The 16,722-nt window shown below is 33.7% G+C and overlaps 1 protein-coding gene across 3 annotated transcripts in view; it reads right to left on the bottom strand.

Moving 5' to 3' along the window:
- Positions 1-470: 470 nt before the first annotated feature.
- The window catches only part of LOC114250853 (uncharacterized), a 28,570-nt gene continuing 12,318 nt past the window's right edge, over positions 471-16,722 (bottom strand). Inside the window, exons 2-12 of one of the 3 annotated variants that reach the window (XM_028184901.2) lie at positions 11,882-12,006; positions 11,248-11,356; positions 9,397-9,509; positions 8,764-8,876; positions 8,031-8,109; positions 7,696-7,826; positions 6,152-6,268; positions 5,374-5,519; positions 4,260-4,366; positions 2,729-2,819; positions 471-2,556 (exon numbers count right to left, since the gene is read on the bottom strand). In XM_028184901.2, the coding sequence (XP_028040702.2) occupies positions 2,732-2,819; positions 4,260-4,366; positions 5,374-5,519; positions 6,152-6,268; positions 7,696-7,826; positions 8,031-8,109; positions 8,764-8,876; positions 9,397-9,509; positions 11,248-11,356; positions 11,882-12,006 (1,128 nt within the window). In that variant the 3' untranslated portion in view covers positions 471-2,556; positions 2,729-2,731. Of the gene's footprint in view, positions 2,557-2,728; positions 2,820-4,150; positions 4,176-4,259; positions 4,367-5,373; positions 5,520-6,151; positions 6,269-7,695; positions 7,827-8,030; positions 8,110-8,763; positions 8,877-9,396; positions 9,510-11,247; positions 11,357-11,881; positions 12,007-16,722 lie in introns of those variants that run through there. The other 2 variants (XM_028184902.2, XM_089736737.1) reach the window with 2 other exon arrangements.

The following is a 16,722-nucleotide window of genomic DNA, read 5'->3' on the forward strand; positions in this document are numbered from 1 at the left end:
TTGCCATCAAGCGATACTGTGCCGGTACTCAAATTCTGCATATATTATAGATACGAATTTTTATAAGGAAACGCGTACTTAATATGTGTTTACGAACTCTAATGAAGAAATATATTTATATAGAAATATATTATATATTTTAATAAAAAATAAACTCACAAAATTTATTTAGTTTCATAATTACTGTTGCTTGGTGCCTTGTCCTGTCTGCACCAAGGTTATAAGTACCACCATTCTGTCTATTTCTACCGCGAAGTACTCCGGTTTTAAGAGTACAACATCTGTCATACAGTACAATTGATTCTTCAATTTCATATTTCAAGATGGCGTCCAAGTTGTGATATCGTTTCCAGTTAATATTTAGTAATAACATTAAAAAAGAAATTTCAAGATGCATTATTTCAAGCTTCCCTTAGTTGGGCTCTGAATTTATTGTAAAATAAAGATAACTTTAAATTAAACAATTTAAATAGTGTTAAACATTTTATTTGATCAAATTTAAAATGCTAACCTAATTTCTAAATAACTTTCTTTAGCACTACAAAGGTTTAACATATTAGTAGTATTCTTTAATTATTGGTATATGTTATAAGTACCACCATTCTGTCTATTTCTACCGCGAAGTACTCCGGTTTTAAGAGTACAATAGCTGTCATACAGTACAATTGATTCTTCAATTTCATATTTCAAGATGGCGTCCAAGTTGTGATATCGTTTCCAGTTAATATTTAGTAATAACATTAAAAAAGAAATTTCAAGATGCATTATTTCAAGCTTCCCTTAGTTGGGCTCTGAATTTATTGTAAAATAAAGATAACTTTAAATTAAACAATTTAAATAGTGTTAAACATTTTATTTGATCAAATTTAAAATTCTAACCTAATTTCTAAATAACTTTCTTTAGCACTACAAAGGTTTAACATATTAGTAGTATTCTTTAATTATTGGTATATGCTTAAAATAAATTGTATTGTTGGTCGCAAAAGTGTTTTTTTTTTGGAAAAACATTAAAAAAATGATAATCACAAAGTATAATTATCTGAAGAATCAGTAATGGTTGGGCCTCTGTTAAAATTGTATAGTTTCAACTACACTCTACTACATTCCGTATATCATCTAGGAACTATTTAAATAAAGATGAATATAAAATGTTTAGTATAAATAAGGAAACATTGAATATAACAGATATGCACACAATGCAACATTCTCACACATACTCAACACATAATGTGTTTTGTTATTACATAGTTTAAATTTATTCACAATGGCGATGTGGTATCGTTCATTAAAACTATACATTAATCCTAATAACTAATTATGTTCCTTAAATTGTGCAATTCTTTCTATGGTGTGCGCTCTTTAGCACCAAATAATACTCTAATACTAAAATAATATTGATAGTTAATTGAAAAAATATTTCTAGAAAACCATGAAAAATTTGGTATACTCAGTATACGGTTGATGTGAATTATTTAATTTCGAATAATTGCTATAAATTAACTAACTATTTTATAGTTAAAATACTTCGATATTGCATTTGTGCAGTTTAAATCGAATTAAGCATATCGACGCTTGAAAGGCAAACGTGACTTAGCGACAATGCGTGAACTTTACAGTAGACTAATTTAAAGTTGAAATACCTGAAAACAAAATTTATTTTAACGAATCTAGCTGTAGTAGAATCTAGCTAGTAGCTGTAGGATTGAAATGATTTAGTAGACCTAGAAATATATTTTTTTTGCGCATCGAATATGGTTATTGCCTATCATTTATGTACAAAGCAGTTATTGTCGTTTAGTCACGTTTGCCTTTCAAGCGTCGATATTCAGATAACTTTTGAACTAGGTATTTATTAGTTCAAACTTCACATGTTCGTACTTTACTATAAGTATATAATAAGTAAGTATATATATATTTTATGTTTTATCATACGAGATTACGGTACGGACGGATTCGTTGTATTATAAAAGTATTTAAAATATGTTAAGATCAAGCTTAATAAAGGTACAATGATGTTAAATGGCACATGTATAAAATTATAATTTTTATATTATTATTATTATCAGTTGTGTATTCGATCAACTGAAATCTGGTTTGCGTTCGACCCTAAAGCACAATAATTACGTGTCTCTGTGCTGAGATATATGGACCGTTTATTTTGAAAGTGGTGTAAGTCCATTTTTGAGAAAAATGAGCTATCACGTAATTCATGCTTAATTTAATGTAATTTTTTTATATATAACTAGTCCGTGTAAAATTACTCAAAAAAATCCCATGTTTTGTACAACTTAAAATCGGTCGGTAAATGAAATTGCATAATCATCGATTATGAAAGTGGTGTAAGTCCAATTGACAGAGGTAGGTGGCATAGCCAGACCTCATATGATTTGCTTGTATTTTTAAATCAACAAAATTATAGTAACCTTTAATTATCTCGAAACAAAAGAAAATGGACTTACACCACTTTCAAAATAAACGGTCCGTATATCCGATAGTCGTCTCAATTCTTGCCTTAGTTTTCTCACTCCGAGCCATCAGAAATACAATTATGTATCTCTGAAAGAAAAAACGAGTTATTTAGAAAGACGTGATATAGTTAGGTATTCGCTAAGTTTCAACTTGACCTATAAGAATGTTATAACATGCATCTTCTAAGGAAATCAGGTTTGTCGTAGACGTCACAATTGTGTACCGCATTGTAAGGATGCTAGATGGTACGTTGTGGTACCTTTTAGTGTCGGTTTCGATGTATGCCGGAATGGCGGCTGCCCGGCCTTGACTGCACTATAGCATAATGATCACTGTTGTCCGATACAGACCTGATAATAAATAAAATATTATTTGTCATCGACGGACAGGATCATTCAAAATTCACTAAAATCCGACTCCATTAGTAATATGATAATATGAGAAACAATAAATAAAAAAAATAAAAAAACCAAAACAATTAGTATTGATAAGTAACAAATGATTTGAACGAATTCTTTTTTGCATCAGACAAAATATTTCGTCTTAAAAGTTTGTATTTATATTGGATAAAGCTAAAACAAGGCAATTTGTAATACATTTATATTTGTTTTACATTGCCGATATCACCAATAGGTGAGCCATATCGTAAAAGGTAATAAAATATTATGATGTCTTATGCAAAAATGCTTTTATGATATATTGAATAAGAACTATATTTATCCGTTCGATTGTTGGAAGTTTTGAATAAAGGACCACTGACGTTCAGATTTATTGGAAATATTTAGTTTTTTTTTTGTGTCAAGAACGTAGCAAAAGATAAATTTTGATAGAAAGAATCTATATTTTTGAGGTATCGTTGATTATGATCCTTTGTAGGCAGAGAAACCACCTGTGTGCTTAGTGCGAGTTTCTTAACATTCTCATTAGCGTAAAAGTTAAGCCAATTTTGTATGTAGTTGGAACAGCGCCCCTAGCGGCAAAGGCACGCAAACGATCCCATTCCATACAAATATGATCTAACTTTTACGCTATCGAGAACGTTAAAAAACTCGCACTAAGCACACTGATGGTAAATTGTTACACTCACGGACGTCAGCAATGCCAGGGTCACAGCCAAGTCGCTGCCTGTCCGATCTTTGAAAGAGTGTTTGTTGGTGATGATAATTAAATTCGAATGCTATTCGTAAAACTCTATTATAAGCGGCTCAATATTTCTTTATAATGATTCCTTTCCACTATCAAGAAAATATCCAACATTATAAAACTGTTAGAAGATCTGATAGAAGAGTGTTTATTAATTCCACAAAACCTTCCAATAATCGGCGTATTAAATATGTTGAGTGAACTCTGAATGATCCTGTATAATACTAATCTCTTAAACTATAAATTATAATCGGTGTTTATAGGTGTGCGATAACTAGAAACAACTATTATGTATATATGTTTAATAAAACATGAAAATATTCAAAATAAAATTACAGTAAAACCACTCGTTTGACGATCTAATAATATTTGTAAAAGTTATTTGAGTACGAAATAATCCATTTTTTTTCGATTATTCTAAGTAATAACACGAAGATATTATAATCTCATGTAGGATAAACTTTGTCAGGAAAATGTTAATATCCACCGAAAACCATATTTTTTATAATGATTTTATATAATTTGATTACCAGTACTCACTTTTTATAAACCATCAATTAATCCTATTGTAAGCATAACAAAAAAAAAACATCAGTTAAAATTCGTTAATAACAAACGTAAGTGTGTTATTTTAATGTAGGAGTTACCTCGTTGAGTGAATTGTTGAAGATGGATACCTGCTGCCGTACTGGCTACCGTGCCAACTGCGATATGGATCATAATCTTCTACTACGGATGGATCTTTCTCAATTACCTGTGAACGTTTTATTTTCATTAAACGCTAGCTGATCCGGCAGACTTCGTGGTGCCTCAATCGATAAATAAAAGACCTAAACTTTTGTATAAAACAAACAAAAGGAATCCGTCCGAACGGGGGACACATCAAAGGAAAAACAAAATTGTTGTTTTTATTTAATTCCGAGAATTTTCATATTTATCTACCTTTTAAACCTTCTCTGGACTTCTACAAATAATGCAAGACCAAAATTAGCCAAATCGGTCCAGCCGTTCTCGAGTTTTAGCGAGACTAACGAACAACAATTCATTTTTTTAAACATAATGTTTCGGTGTTGCTTGATTTCGACAAGCAAAGAACAATATAGGCTTTGTGAGAATCAATGCTTGGGTAATTTATATATGTTACGGTAAAAGTAATAAATAAACTGGTGCTTATATGTATCTATATAATAACCGGTATGGTGGCCCAATTAATCATGATATTTATAACCATTACGAGTTGGGAATTATGCACGTAAACCGGTTAATTTGATAAATTTTCAACAATTTATCTTATTTGTCGATTTTTGTGGTGATTATTCATAATTATCGGTTATTGTATATTTTCACCGGATTAATCACATTTACCATAACATTAATGAATAAAAAATCATAAATAATATTTGTGTATTGATACCTGTACATATCGAAGGGTAAAAGGCTGTTCGGTTTAAGCGCATTTCGCTTAATACGCGATAAATTTTAATTAAAATCCGTTTTATTTGATATTAGCATCAACAGTTCGATGTTTTTAATTGAACTTCAATGAAGTTTTTTAAAAAGTTTTTTTGTTATAATATTTTTTCCAAATTTTAAACTTTAAATATGTATCTCTCTTGTAAAGTTGCAAAAATGTCGTTTAAACCAAATAGTCTTTAACCTATGATATATCATGCTTTCACGTTTAAACGATCTAATTATTTGATTCACCAGGTAATTGTAATTAGGTAATATAAAGTTTAGTTTTGAACGACATATACTTACATCTGTCCTTGCACACGAACACGTCATAGCCGTACAAAGGAAGCAATTGATTAGTAGCATGACGAGGAACATGACTCCGAGCGCGATGGCCAGATACAATAGCCACAGTGGCCGCACGTTTCCCTCCATACAGGACATGGCTGCGACTGAGAACAGCAGAGAAAACTTTGTGAAGCGCCGAAGACTTTGAGTGGGATTTCAAAAACTTTCAGTAGCTCGATCATTTTAGCATATTTTTAGAGCATGAGTCGCATCGTGTGATATTGGATATATTTAATTAAATTTTAACATATTCCTAAAATATAAAATGAGTGTTTGTCGCTTACGAAATAAATAAAAAAATATATGCGATCGAGTTCTTACTTCCTCTAGTTGTTATAACTTCAGGCATAATTATGCTTTAGCGTGCGATATTATACCATGCGAGTCTTTGAAATAAATTGAGTCTGCTTCACACGTTAAACATAGCCATAGCGTAAAGTACCACAATGCAGGTAGTATTAAAAAAAATGAAATGAGGCCATCCCCGAAAATAGCCATTTAAATTGAAACTATTCGGGGTGTATCGACTTTGGAAATTTAGAAGTTAATCTGATAATAAACTTTAGCTTTATTTTTTTTATTTTTTTATTGCCCTTGTAGGCAGACGAGCATACGGCCCACCTGATGGTGAGTGGTTACCGTCGCCCATGGACTTTAGCAATGCCAGGGGCAGAGTCATGCCGCTGCCTACATAATTGTAGTATTTGTATTTCAGATATTAATATCATCTACTCACTTGTGTTGTCGTTGGGGTCTAAAACGAACACTCCCGTGGATGCCGTCACGGTCCCTTCCTCATCACCTGGACTTTCACTGCCCTCGGTATCACATTCTACAGTTCCACAAGTGCTACCTGGAAAATATAATTATTGTTAGATGATAGCTTGATTGATAATATGAAAACATTCGCAAACCATCCCTAACTATATAATCGATGTTAGCACAGTCTCCCAGGTTGAGCTCCGTGAGCTCGCCTACACGAATGGTGAAGCTAGCATAATCCCTTGAGGTCACTATTAATAGGTAGTCTAAAAAAAAAGTATATTCGGTCGCGCTTCGATTCCTGGCTGGAGTTTGTATCTTTGTTATTTGATATCTGGGCAATCATGTTCTTATCTCGTATATATTATATTTCCAATACCTACATATAGCCATACCTATACAATACTCCTATACCATAGAAGAAAAAAAATACTTGGGATGAATGTCGACGACAAAAAAACCCTTCTTAGACTCTTGTCACTGCCGCTACACTAGGTACATATCTTGCTTGTTAAGTCACGGACCCTACTGTATCATTATCTATAACAATCAGCCGGTCTACCTACATAGGTATTTCGGACTACTATGGACATATTTTCAAAATGAATAAATAACAATTCATGTATAATTTAATAGTAATTTCTGGCAAACCCTCACGATGGACTTTTAAATCGGCATATTGATGAGATCGAAGATATCGACTTTTCAAATATAAATACCTAGTTATGTAATAGATATCTTTGCGACGATTTCAGAAAATGATTTATTAAAATAATTGTACCAATAATTCTAGAGGTATAGGGCATAATAGGCAATGCGTAGATTATGTTTCCAACAATATCACTTTATCCTTCTGATTAAGACTTTGATTTAAATGGGCATATTGGGTGTCTCTGAGAAGCAACTATAGAAATAGTGTACGGCTGACCGAGTTCATGGCACGCCTGGTGTTAAGTGGTTACTGGACCCATATGCATCAACAATGTAAATGTCTATGACGCTAATAAGTTAATTACTGTACAGTAATAAAATAAATAAATAAAATACCCTCGATTACTTGAAGCAAGAATATTGGGATATGTCTTTCCGAAAAAGTTGCGAATTTCATTTCGGTAATCAGTTTCGGTTTGCATGATGGGATAGTCTTATACAAATACAATTGAACTGTAATGCGCGTGTGACGTTGCAATATCTTAGGGCTGCTGTAGGATCTAAATATCGAGTGGACCCCTCTGTATCTATGCATAGATTAGGTGAGAATTGCAATTTATTAATATTTTTTTAACTTAAGCAAGTTTATGACCAACAAAACTTGATCATATTTTCTTTAATAACATATTCTGGTAAGAGAAAACAACGGAAAACTCGAAAGTCGAAAAGTAAAACATAAGTTATAATTTTGACAACTTCCGATCAACTTCTAAATCGACGATAATAATTAATTCGAACTATGCCGATGACTGATCGTTATAGACGGTTACAGCAACAAAATTTCGTGGTAGATAATATTTATGTTACCTTTGCAAATAGCGATGTCGCATTGGAAGTTAACTTGAGATGAGTCCGGGAACCGGAACATCGCTGCTATCGCCAACTCGGCCGTTCCACCTGTAGACCTTACTATTACTGAACTCTGTTTTATCGGGCACCTGTCGAGAAAATCATTAATAGCTACATTTGATTCCATACATGCACGATGAATTGCATTCACAATTATTATGTGTTTACATATTTGTAGAACTTATTAAACAGCTTCGATTCGACACTTACAATTAAATTTTAGACGGAAAAAAGCGCTATTTGAAGCAAACATATTTAATAACAGAACAGTATTTGATTAACTTTTTTCTTACCCTTTATTATCGAGTAGTTCCGCTGTATTATTCTTCATGTTGAATCCGAAACAATTCTTTAATCTGATTCCATGCGTTCCTGCAGTAAAGAATGGATGGGAAATATTTAGTGATTAGCTTCAGTATCGCGATTGCGTTTTCTCTCAGCGCTTCCTCTCAGGCCGAGTTTTTTTTATATGTTTTTGATTGATAGCGAAGCTCAACACCGTATGATATTAATAGGCTAGTAAAAATAGTAGAATAATTGTAATCACTTATGTAATCGAAGGTAATTATCGCCAGGTTTATTTGCGATTAGCTGTTTCCTTCTTACATGGCTAGAAAAAGAACCATAATAAAAATATTTGTGAATACGTCTTAGGTACGAATTTTCTAGGGAAAATTTTATGCATATTTTTAGATTTGAACCACAGCATGGTCCCACCAACTGACACAAGTACATTAAGTGTATATTTCCTTAGGTGGCGGATGCTTCAAGGACGTTTTAACGTTAATACTTTGGTCATTGTGTTTTAGTGCCTGTAACGTAACAATTTTCGTGACCTATGTTTATTAGTTTATTAGCTCGCCTATTTATTTATGTCCGCCGAAAATCGCGTGGGATATGTTCGGCACGTTCAATCCACGTTCATCTTCACCAGCACCTGATTTGGTGACTGATTTGTGTTTTTTGATAGGTACCCTAAAACACTAGTGTTCATTTTAACGGGGTTAAATAAAAGATGTAACGTACCATCAGATTTACTGATTTCGGCTTTCAGCGTGTAAGGCATTCCGAAGCCAACGTTCAATACTTTCCGTCCTTGGTCATCGAGCATTCGTAGGGAGACAAGCGAAGTTTCGTTCCTATGATACAAATAAATAAAAAAGTACATTGGTGTATAGAACTAAATGGGCAATTTTTTTCCTACCTATATTGATAGCCTTGAGAGGCTTTTTCAGCTTCTCCTTGAAGTGTAGGTGAGCTCACGGGGCTTAAACCTGAGTGTTCCTTACACTGGCTCTAGCAAAAGCAGTGCTTCGCAGAGTCTACCGCCGGATCGGAAACGCTACCAACTGAGTAGGCCCGGCGAGAAACTCAGTGGGTTGTGTCTATGGGTTAATTTATTCGTCGAGCCCTTTGTCGCAAGCGACGGGTTCGGCGAGGACGGTGACCGGTGCTTGAGGTACCTAAAAGCACCGTTAATGGATCGGGAGGATCCGTAATGACGTGTTTAAGGCGACGTCGACTGTTTACCATTCAGTCCACAGGATCGGGTATGAATGGGCTGTATAGACCTATTGATCTTTAGCTTAGTTTTCCTCATAGTCGACCGTATAGTAACAGTGTTGCATTGAGCAAACGACATACATCTCCAAACCTTACCGAGAGTTTTTAAAACCAGCTTTGCCGCAGGTTATGACGTAAAACTTGTCGTCGGCTAGCTCGAGTGTCCGATGCACCCGAACCGCCAAAGGCAACGATCGTTCATCAGTGCGCTGAAAAGGAAAGGTATTATAAACGAAATGTCAAACTATAGATACAATTTTGCATAAAAACGTTTTATCTAAAACATAACTATAAATTTGGATATCACATTTAGGTAGGTAAGAAATTTAGTGCAATAATAATAATGCTTTTCGATTCAAACAGATTTGAATTTCTGTGAAACTGCAGTAAATTAAGAATAATAAAAAAATGAAACAAAATAAAAAGAAAATATAATAAATGTAGTCAATCAAGTATGCATTATTAAGGATAACTCAAAAACAACAGATCAGATGTTGATTAAATAGGACTCTATGAGAGTCGCTATCAAAATAAGTGGCAAGCGGCTTTCAAATAAAAAAGGAATCATCATAATCGATTCACCTTGAAGAAGTTCTGAGTTAAGTACACCAAATATACAGTAGAATTGATAACTGCCTTTTTTGAAGTCGGCTAACAAATAAAGACAGGCTAGGCGGCGACGGCTTTCCGACCTGTTACTTCGTCTTATAGATTTAAAGGCTTGATTTTAGTCAGATTGTTATCTGCCGCTACAAGCTTTCTGCATAAAACCTAACAGGACTTCCTTGAAATATTCGTTGGGATTTACAATTACAAGGACTTAAAATGAAATGTATTTATAACACGTTCATTTGGTAACGTTAGTGGCGTAATATCGTATCAAATATTATTTCGGGTACCATTTTTGTACGTAAAAACCTGATACATATTCAAGTCGTCAGACTTACGATTAAGGAATAAGAACACGTTATAAAAGTCAAACCAGCACAATTTATTAATATGCGTAATTACTGGTCGTACTGTGGGTCCGCATGGTGTCGCTTCGTGCAAATACTTCTACTTTGCCGCAAAGCAGTCATGCATTCGAATTTCAAGGGCACGACAGCCCGTATACAAATAATGGAGACCACGACCTCATATTTCAAGACGGGTGGCGAAACTCACGTTGTGATGTCTATGAGTTTCTATAAACAATTGACGCTACATTGGATGTGAGCTCACTATAGTCCAGATCATCTCAGTGGGTCGCGATTCCGATCCGGTGGTAGATTCTGCGAAGCATTGCTCTTGCTAGGACTAGTGTTGGCAAATTCTATCAGTAGAGCCCGTGAGCTCACCGACCAGTTCGGGCGTAGTTGGAATAGCCTCTTAAGCTACCAGTGAATAGATGGGAAGAATAAATTGAAAAAAAAAAACTTTGGTAACATGCGATGACAAAATAAAATACTGCAAAATGTATGTAATGTATGTATCAATAATGGTATGACTACTCAATTTAAGTATGTAAAATATTATAATTAAAACTACTTTTACGGTTTAATCGCGCCTTTTTTATAGTCGTTATATTATTTTCAACATTTAGAATACTTTACGGTTTTCGTGGTCACGACAAAGGTCATCGACATTTGAATATTGTAATAACTGCCGTCTGTTTTTGTATAAAATTATTTGCAAATTTTTACGTTTCGTTTCCCACAGAACGAATTAATGTTATCTTTTAGTCTGGCAGTTTGTTCGCCTTGGAGTATCGCTTTCATATGAAGAGGATATGTAAATAGTACTGAAAGCTGTCATAAAAAGTACGTATCGTGAAAAATATAGTTCACGTGTTCTTCCAATTGGTAACAATCTTTGGCCCTCCGGAACATCATCGTATGAATAATGGAATAGAAAATGAAAATCAACTATCCGCATTGCGAGAAAATTGTCAGTACTGTTAACACTCACGTTATTCCAGAATACACCGCAATGATCAGGCGATCCCTGTGGAGCGATCAAGTTGATATCAAAGCTTAGCGATTCGGTGCCATTGCCGAGCGCCATACATGATGGGGTCCTGAAATAAATTTTTGAATATAAATTACACAAGACTTAAATAATATTAGTAAATAGGAAAAAAAAATTGGGTTATTCAAGTAACACGAAGTCATGTTCTTTTTGAAGTTCTCGAATTTTTTGAAAAGGTGATTCCATGGAAATTATTGACTGGGTTTATTACGTAAATTGCGATTTAAATAGTAAACTAACATTTTAATATTAAAATATTTAAAAAAATATTACAACAGGTAAAAGCCTTGCTGTTAGAAACTTGTACCATTTTCATTGCGATCATTGCCAATAAGTCAACGAAAATCATCGTCTTTATACGATCACAGAAGTATACTGTAACTACAATAGTCAATAAAAAAAACAATTTATCGATTCTCTGATTATAATCGAGAGAAAAACGATGCGATGACTTGAATTTTTTTTAAATTTGATTTTATAGTTGGATAAGCAATTGAATTTGAACAAAACGATAAAATTAAGACTAATGGAGTTACGTTGAACAGCGGGCGGTTTACAACTAATCTTTCCTTACCTATATTCTCTAGCGTGGGCTACACCATAGAAAGGCTGGTTGAAGTTAATCTTGATTGACATAACTCCGGTCTTGCATGTTGCTCGTACAACTGGAGAGAAATCCCCAGTAGTCCCTTCCGTGTTCTGAATAAAAATATTACTTTGAAAATCTAGTTTGACATTCTAATTTATACTCATACTAGCTGACCCGGCAGACTTCCTAGTGCCTCAATCGATAAATAAAAGACCTAAAATTTTGTATAAAATAAACTTAAAACAAACAAAAGGAATCCATCCGACGCGGGACACATCAAAGAAAAAACAAAATTGTTATTTTTATTCATTTCCGAGCATTTTCATATTTATCTACCTTTTGAACCTTCTCTGGACTTCCACAAATTTTTTTTTTTTTTTTTTATTTTTTTTTTTTTTTTTTTTTTTTTTTTTTTTTTTTTTTTTTTTTTTTTTTTTTTTTTTTTTTTTTTTTTTTTTTTTTTTTTTTTTTTTTTTTTTATTGCCCTTGTAGGCAGACGAGCATACGGCCCACCTGATGGTGAGTGGTTACCGTCGCCCATGGACTTCAGCAATGCGAGGGGCAGAGCCAAGCCGCTGCCTACCTCAAATAATTCAAGACCAAAATTAGCCAAATCGGTCCAGCCGTTCTCGAGTTTTAGCGAGACTAACGAACAGCAATTCATTTTTATATATGAAGGCCTATAAAATCAAAGGCAGCTAAACGCCATAATGTCGTAAAATGGATTAACAATGGCGCTATCTTGTTTAGTTAGTAGAACACACTTTAGTGTTTTCATGTTATAACAAATGCAGCTAAATTTCTAACAAAATCAGTTCAAAATTTTTATTTTTACTCTGTACTAAGTACTCGAAGAATAAACGAAGTTTTATCATTTAAAATTCAGATTATTAGTAATATTCTCATTATTTATAAATCTGCTTTAAAATAAAGAATATCGTAGCTATCTGAACAAAGTTATTTCAGCTTCTCAAACCGGGAGTGCTGCTAACACTGGCCCTAGCAAAAGCAGTACTTCGATGGATCGGGAGGATTTGTAATGACGTGTTTAGGGCCGATTTTTGTAGTTTACCTGAATATTTGACGGACTTGGATTTATCTGCCTTTGATTTTATAGGCCTCATATATAGATAACTAATATTAAGGCGGATTTGACTTGATTTCACGTAATAAAATTCAAGGAACAAAGTTTCATCAACTAAGCTTTTACAATTTTGCTTGGGTACAATCGAGTAGTTCTCGAATGGCTTTTAGTAAATTGTACTTGCGATCATTAGATTCGTCTTTACATGACTTATTTATTTTACTTGATAACGAGGACTTGTTAGTGGACGTCTTTTTAATTATTATTTTATTAGATCTACCTATTTCTGCCGCGGTGCCGCGCGGCTTTGTCTTAATAGCTTAGAGTTGAGACAACCGTTATACAATACAAGAGAGATATTGACCTCATGTTTCAAGGTGGGGCATTAACGTTGCAATTTCTCTATGCTCTGGCAACCATTTAACACAAGATGGGTCATGAGTTCGTTTAGCCATCTAGTATAAAAAGCTGAAATAAACTCACTAAATGTGAAATAAATTTTTCATTCGCTATTTATGAAGGAAAACGTGAGGATGAGTCATAAAATAAACATAAAAAGTATAAATCTTCAAGGTCACCTGACGTGATCATCTATTAACATAACGCAAAAACAGCAGTCACATAAATTGTTATTTCAAGTTTTTCAGCATTGTTTGGATAAATATTATGTATCCAGATTTAACGGATAGAGTACTTACTGTGTCAAGTTTAATACGATGTTTGCGTGTTTAATGATCGTATTCAAACCATTGATATCATGTGTTGGTTTAAGTTTTTATATTTTGATTGGAAGGTCTTATGGACATTCAGAATATATTTTCATATCATAATATTTAGGTTAGACATGTTTTGAATTTATTTGAAAGTACTAGTAGTACCATTAGACTTCATTATCTTAGAATTTAGGGTGTAATCATTCTTTTTATAAGCATATTTCAGCTTCCTTTATGTTACTGGTGTCGAAAGACGAAAATGAATTCCTTTAAGTAATTTATTCGTGAAGTGCATAACGTACTTAGATTATGCAATAGTTTCCTGTAATGCTTGGCATTGGTCTGCTACAAATGGTTAGCGCGGCCGAATGGCATGTTTGTCCTATTGTATTTAATCACTGACACGTCTACTTCGTGAACAGTAATAATAAGATTTAGCCTATAAATTGAAATGTTAATAAAAATGCAGGAATAAAACTATATAAAGAAACGTATACATTTTTTTTTTCAAACGAAATTTCCGAATAGTTCAGGTTTCGACTTGGTTGTCTTCTTGGCATTGCTGATACCATCTATAATGGCAGTAACCACTCACCATCAGGTGGGCCGTATGCTTGTCTGCTTAGAGTATCAATAAAAGTAATTTTATTTAACTTTAGCTTACTTGGTTGAAGTACCGTATACCAAGATATAAAACCACTATACCTACATATCTGAGAGGGCCAAAGGGTCGTGCCCTCGAGGCGACGCGGCGACGGCGAGAGATCACGATTCTATCTCCACGATTCATTCTAAAGCACTAGTGCTATAGTTAGATAAAGCGGTACACGGTTATGCTTTTTATTTACATGTAGAGCTATTTTATTGGAGTTCGCATCGTTAGTTTTTATTGTTATTATTTGATTACCTATTTCAAGAAGAAAAAAAGCAATTTGAATTAAGCTGAAAGTATCTCCTGATTTATTTCTTTACTTATTTGTTTAATTTACAACAAGATTCGATTAGAAAGTTATACCACAGGTTACACGTTTGTGATATATGTATGTGATTTTTTCAAATTAATAAGATCTAGATTTCGTTTTTGAATAGTAGGGATTAGCAATAACATTTTGATTTGCAATTTTTTTGTGACTTTGTATCTTTTACGAGCTTGCACTATTACAGAATGCCTTTAAACCAAATCCTCCAATATAATGTTTAAAAACTCGTAGAATCATATGTAAGTGTTCAACATCTGTCTTATGAACGTCTTATGGTAATATTTTAACGTTGGCCGCATTGTCTATGAATATTCAAGTTGGTTAAGTTATGACGGATTGCCATGAAATTTTTCAATTTCTTTGAATTTTTTGTTTCTCCGCATAAAGGTAATACCAGTTTTTTTGGTATACATACGTTTAGTGCTACTTTAAAAGCTACCTCTAAATTTATGATATCTACTGTATTATTTACTATTAGGTATGTTTCCTATATTGTTTGTAGTGTATGTAATATCGCTATATAATAGAGCTAATATTTTTTGTTGTTGTAAAAAATGTATTCTATCTCTTATTTAAACAAGGTTTTAGAGTTCTTAATGGCGGACACGACCTCGTTGCGTCTCTATCGCATATGTTACTTATTAGCAACGGTAGCCACTCACTGTTTGTGTAGGCCGTAAAAGATGCATGCACATTATAAACAACGAAATCGACTTTCCGTTCCACCATGTTGTTCTCCAAGCGTACGGTAGTTAACGATAATACTCTGTCTTTGCCAATGTTCATGATTTGTAGTGACTACTTTCCATCATACTCGTGTAATTCGCATTCGCATTCGTGTGTGGTGTTCTTACGCGATTAATTGTGTTAATAAATACTGAAACGATTGCGAAACATTTTATAGAAAGTTGTTTTAATGCTACGATAACTCTACCGCACGTGTAAGTATTGTTGTCTTATTTAATTATCCAAGTCTGCTTTGCCTTTTAAATTAAACAGGAAAAAGCATTTTTTCAACCAACTAACTTACCATATTATAAGCTATTCTGTTCATTAATGTTAAATTAATACGTGAAGCAAAAACCTTGTATCCCTTTTTACGAAAATTGCGCGGACGGAGGAGTATGAAATTTTCCACACTTATAGAGAACATAGAGACGAAGTGCACAATGCTAATATTTTTTTTTAATAATGCATAAAAGATACATTAAATCAATAAAGAAAATATTACACACACTACATACCATGTATCTGACGCACACACGCATACATACTATTTATTGTCAAACTTTTGTTCTTGACGTCTGTTGTCAAATTGAGAATAGATTAAATATTGTTTGTCTTTGTTAATATTTTTTATAGTGTAGTCTTGGCGAAATTTGTGATTATAGAAGTATAAAATACAATCATAATAGTGTACAAACTTACAATTCCAATTAACTATAGTCCAATTTCGACTACTGCGGGACCTCTAGTTAATGTTAAATTACTCAGTGAAACATTACATTAAAACTTGCCCTTTCATCGTTAGTAGAAAATATTATATTGTCAACAGAGACAAGTGAAGTACTCGAAAATTAGACTAACGGCCTGGCCACGGGGATCGGCGGTGCGAACAGCGAAGCGGTGGACGAGGCGACCATTCGCGCAGCACCGTTTGCAGGCCACGGGTACTCACGTTCGCCGCCGCGACTAGTAAGGAAGTCCGACAGCGAAATGTCTATATCGAAATTATCTCGATATTGCTTACAAATTAATAGTTTTTTGGTTCAGGACCTATTATTTGGAAAAGATTGTGAAGTACATGATTTGAATAAGAATCGGAGTGTACCTATAGATGGAGAATTCCACAAGAAGTACGAGAAATACTTTGGGTGGCTAGACTTCCAAATAGCTGGTCTAGCTAGTATTTCAGCTATTTTTTTTTTTATTGCTTAGATGGGTGGACGAGCTCACAGCCCACCTTGTGTTAAGTGGTTACTGGCCCATAGACATCCACAACGTAAATGCGCCACCCACCTTGAGATATAAGTTCTAAGGTCTCAAGTA

This window comes from Bombyx mandarina, chromosome 22 (assembly GCF_030267445.1).
Source record: "Bombyx mandarina strain Sakado chromosome 22, ASM3026744v2".
In the NCBI taxonomy this organism is placed as follows: domain Eukaryota; kingdom Metazoa; phylum Arthropoda; class Insecta; order Lepidoptera; family Bombycidae; genus Bombyx; species Bombyx mandarina.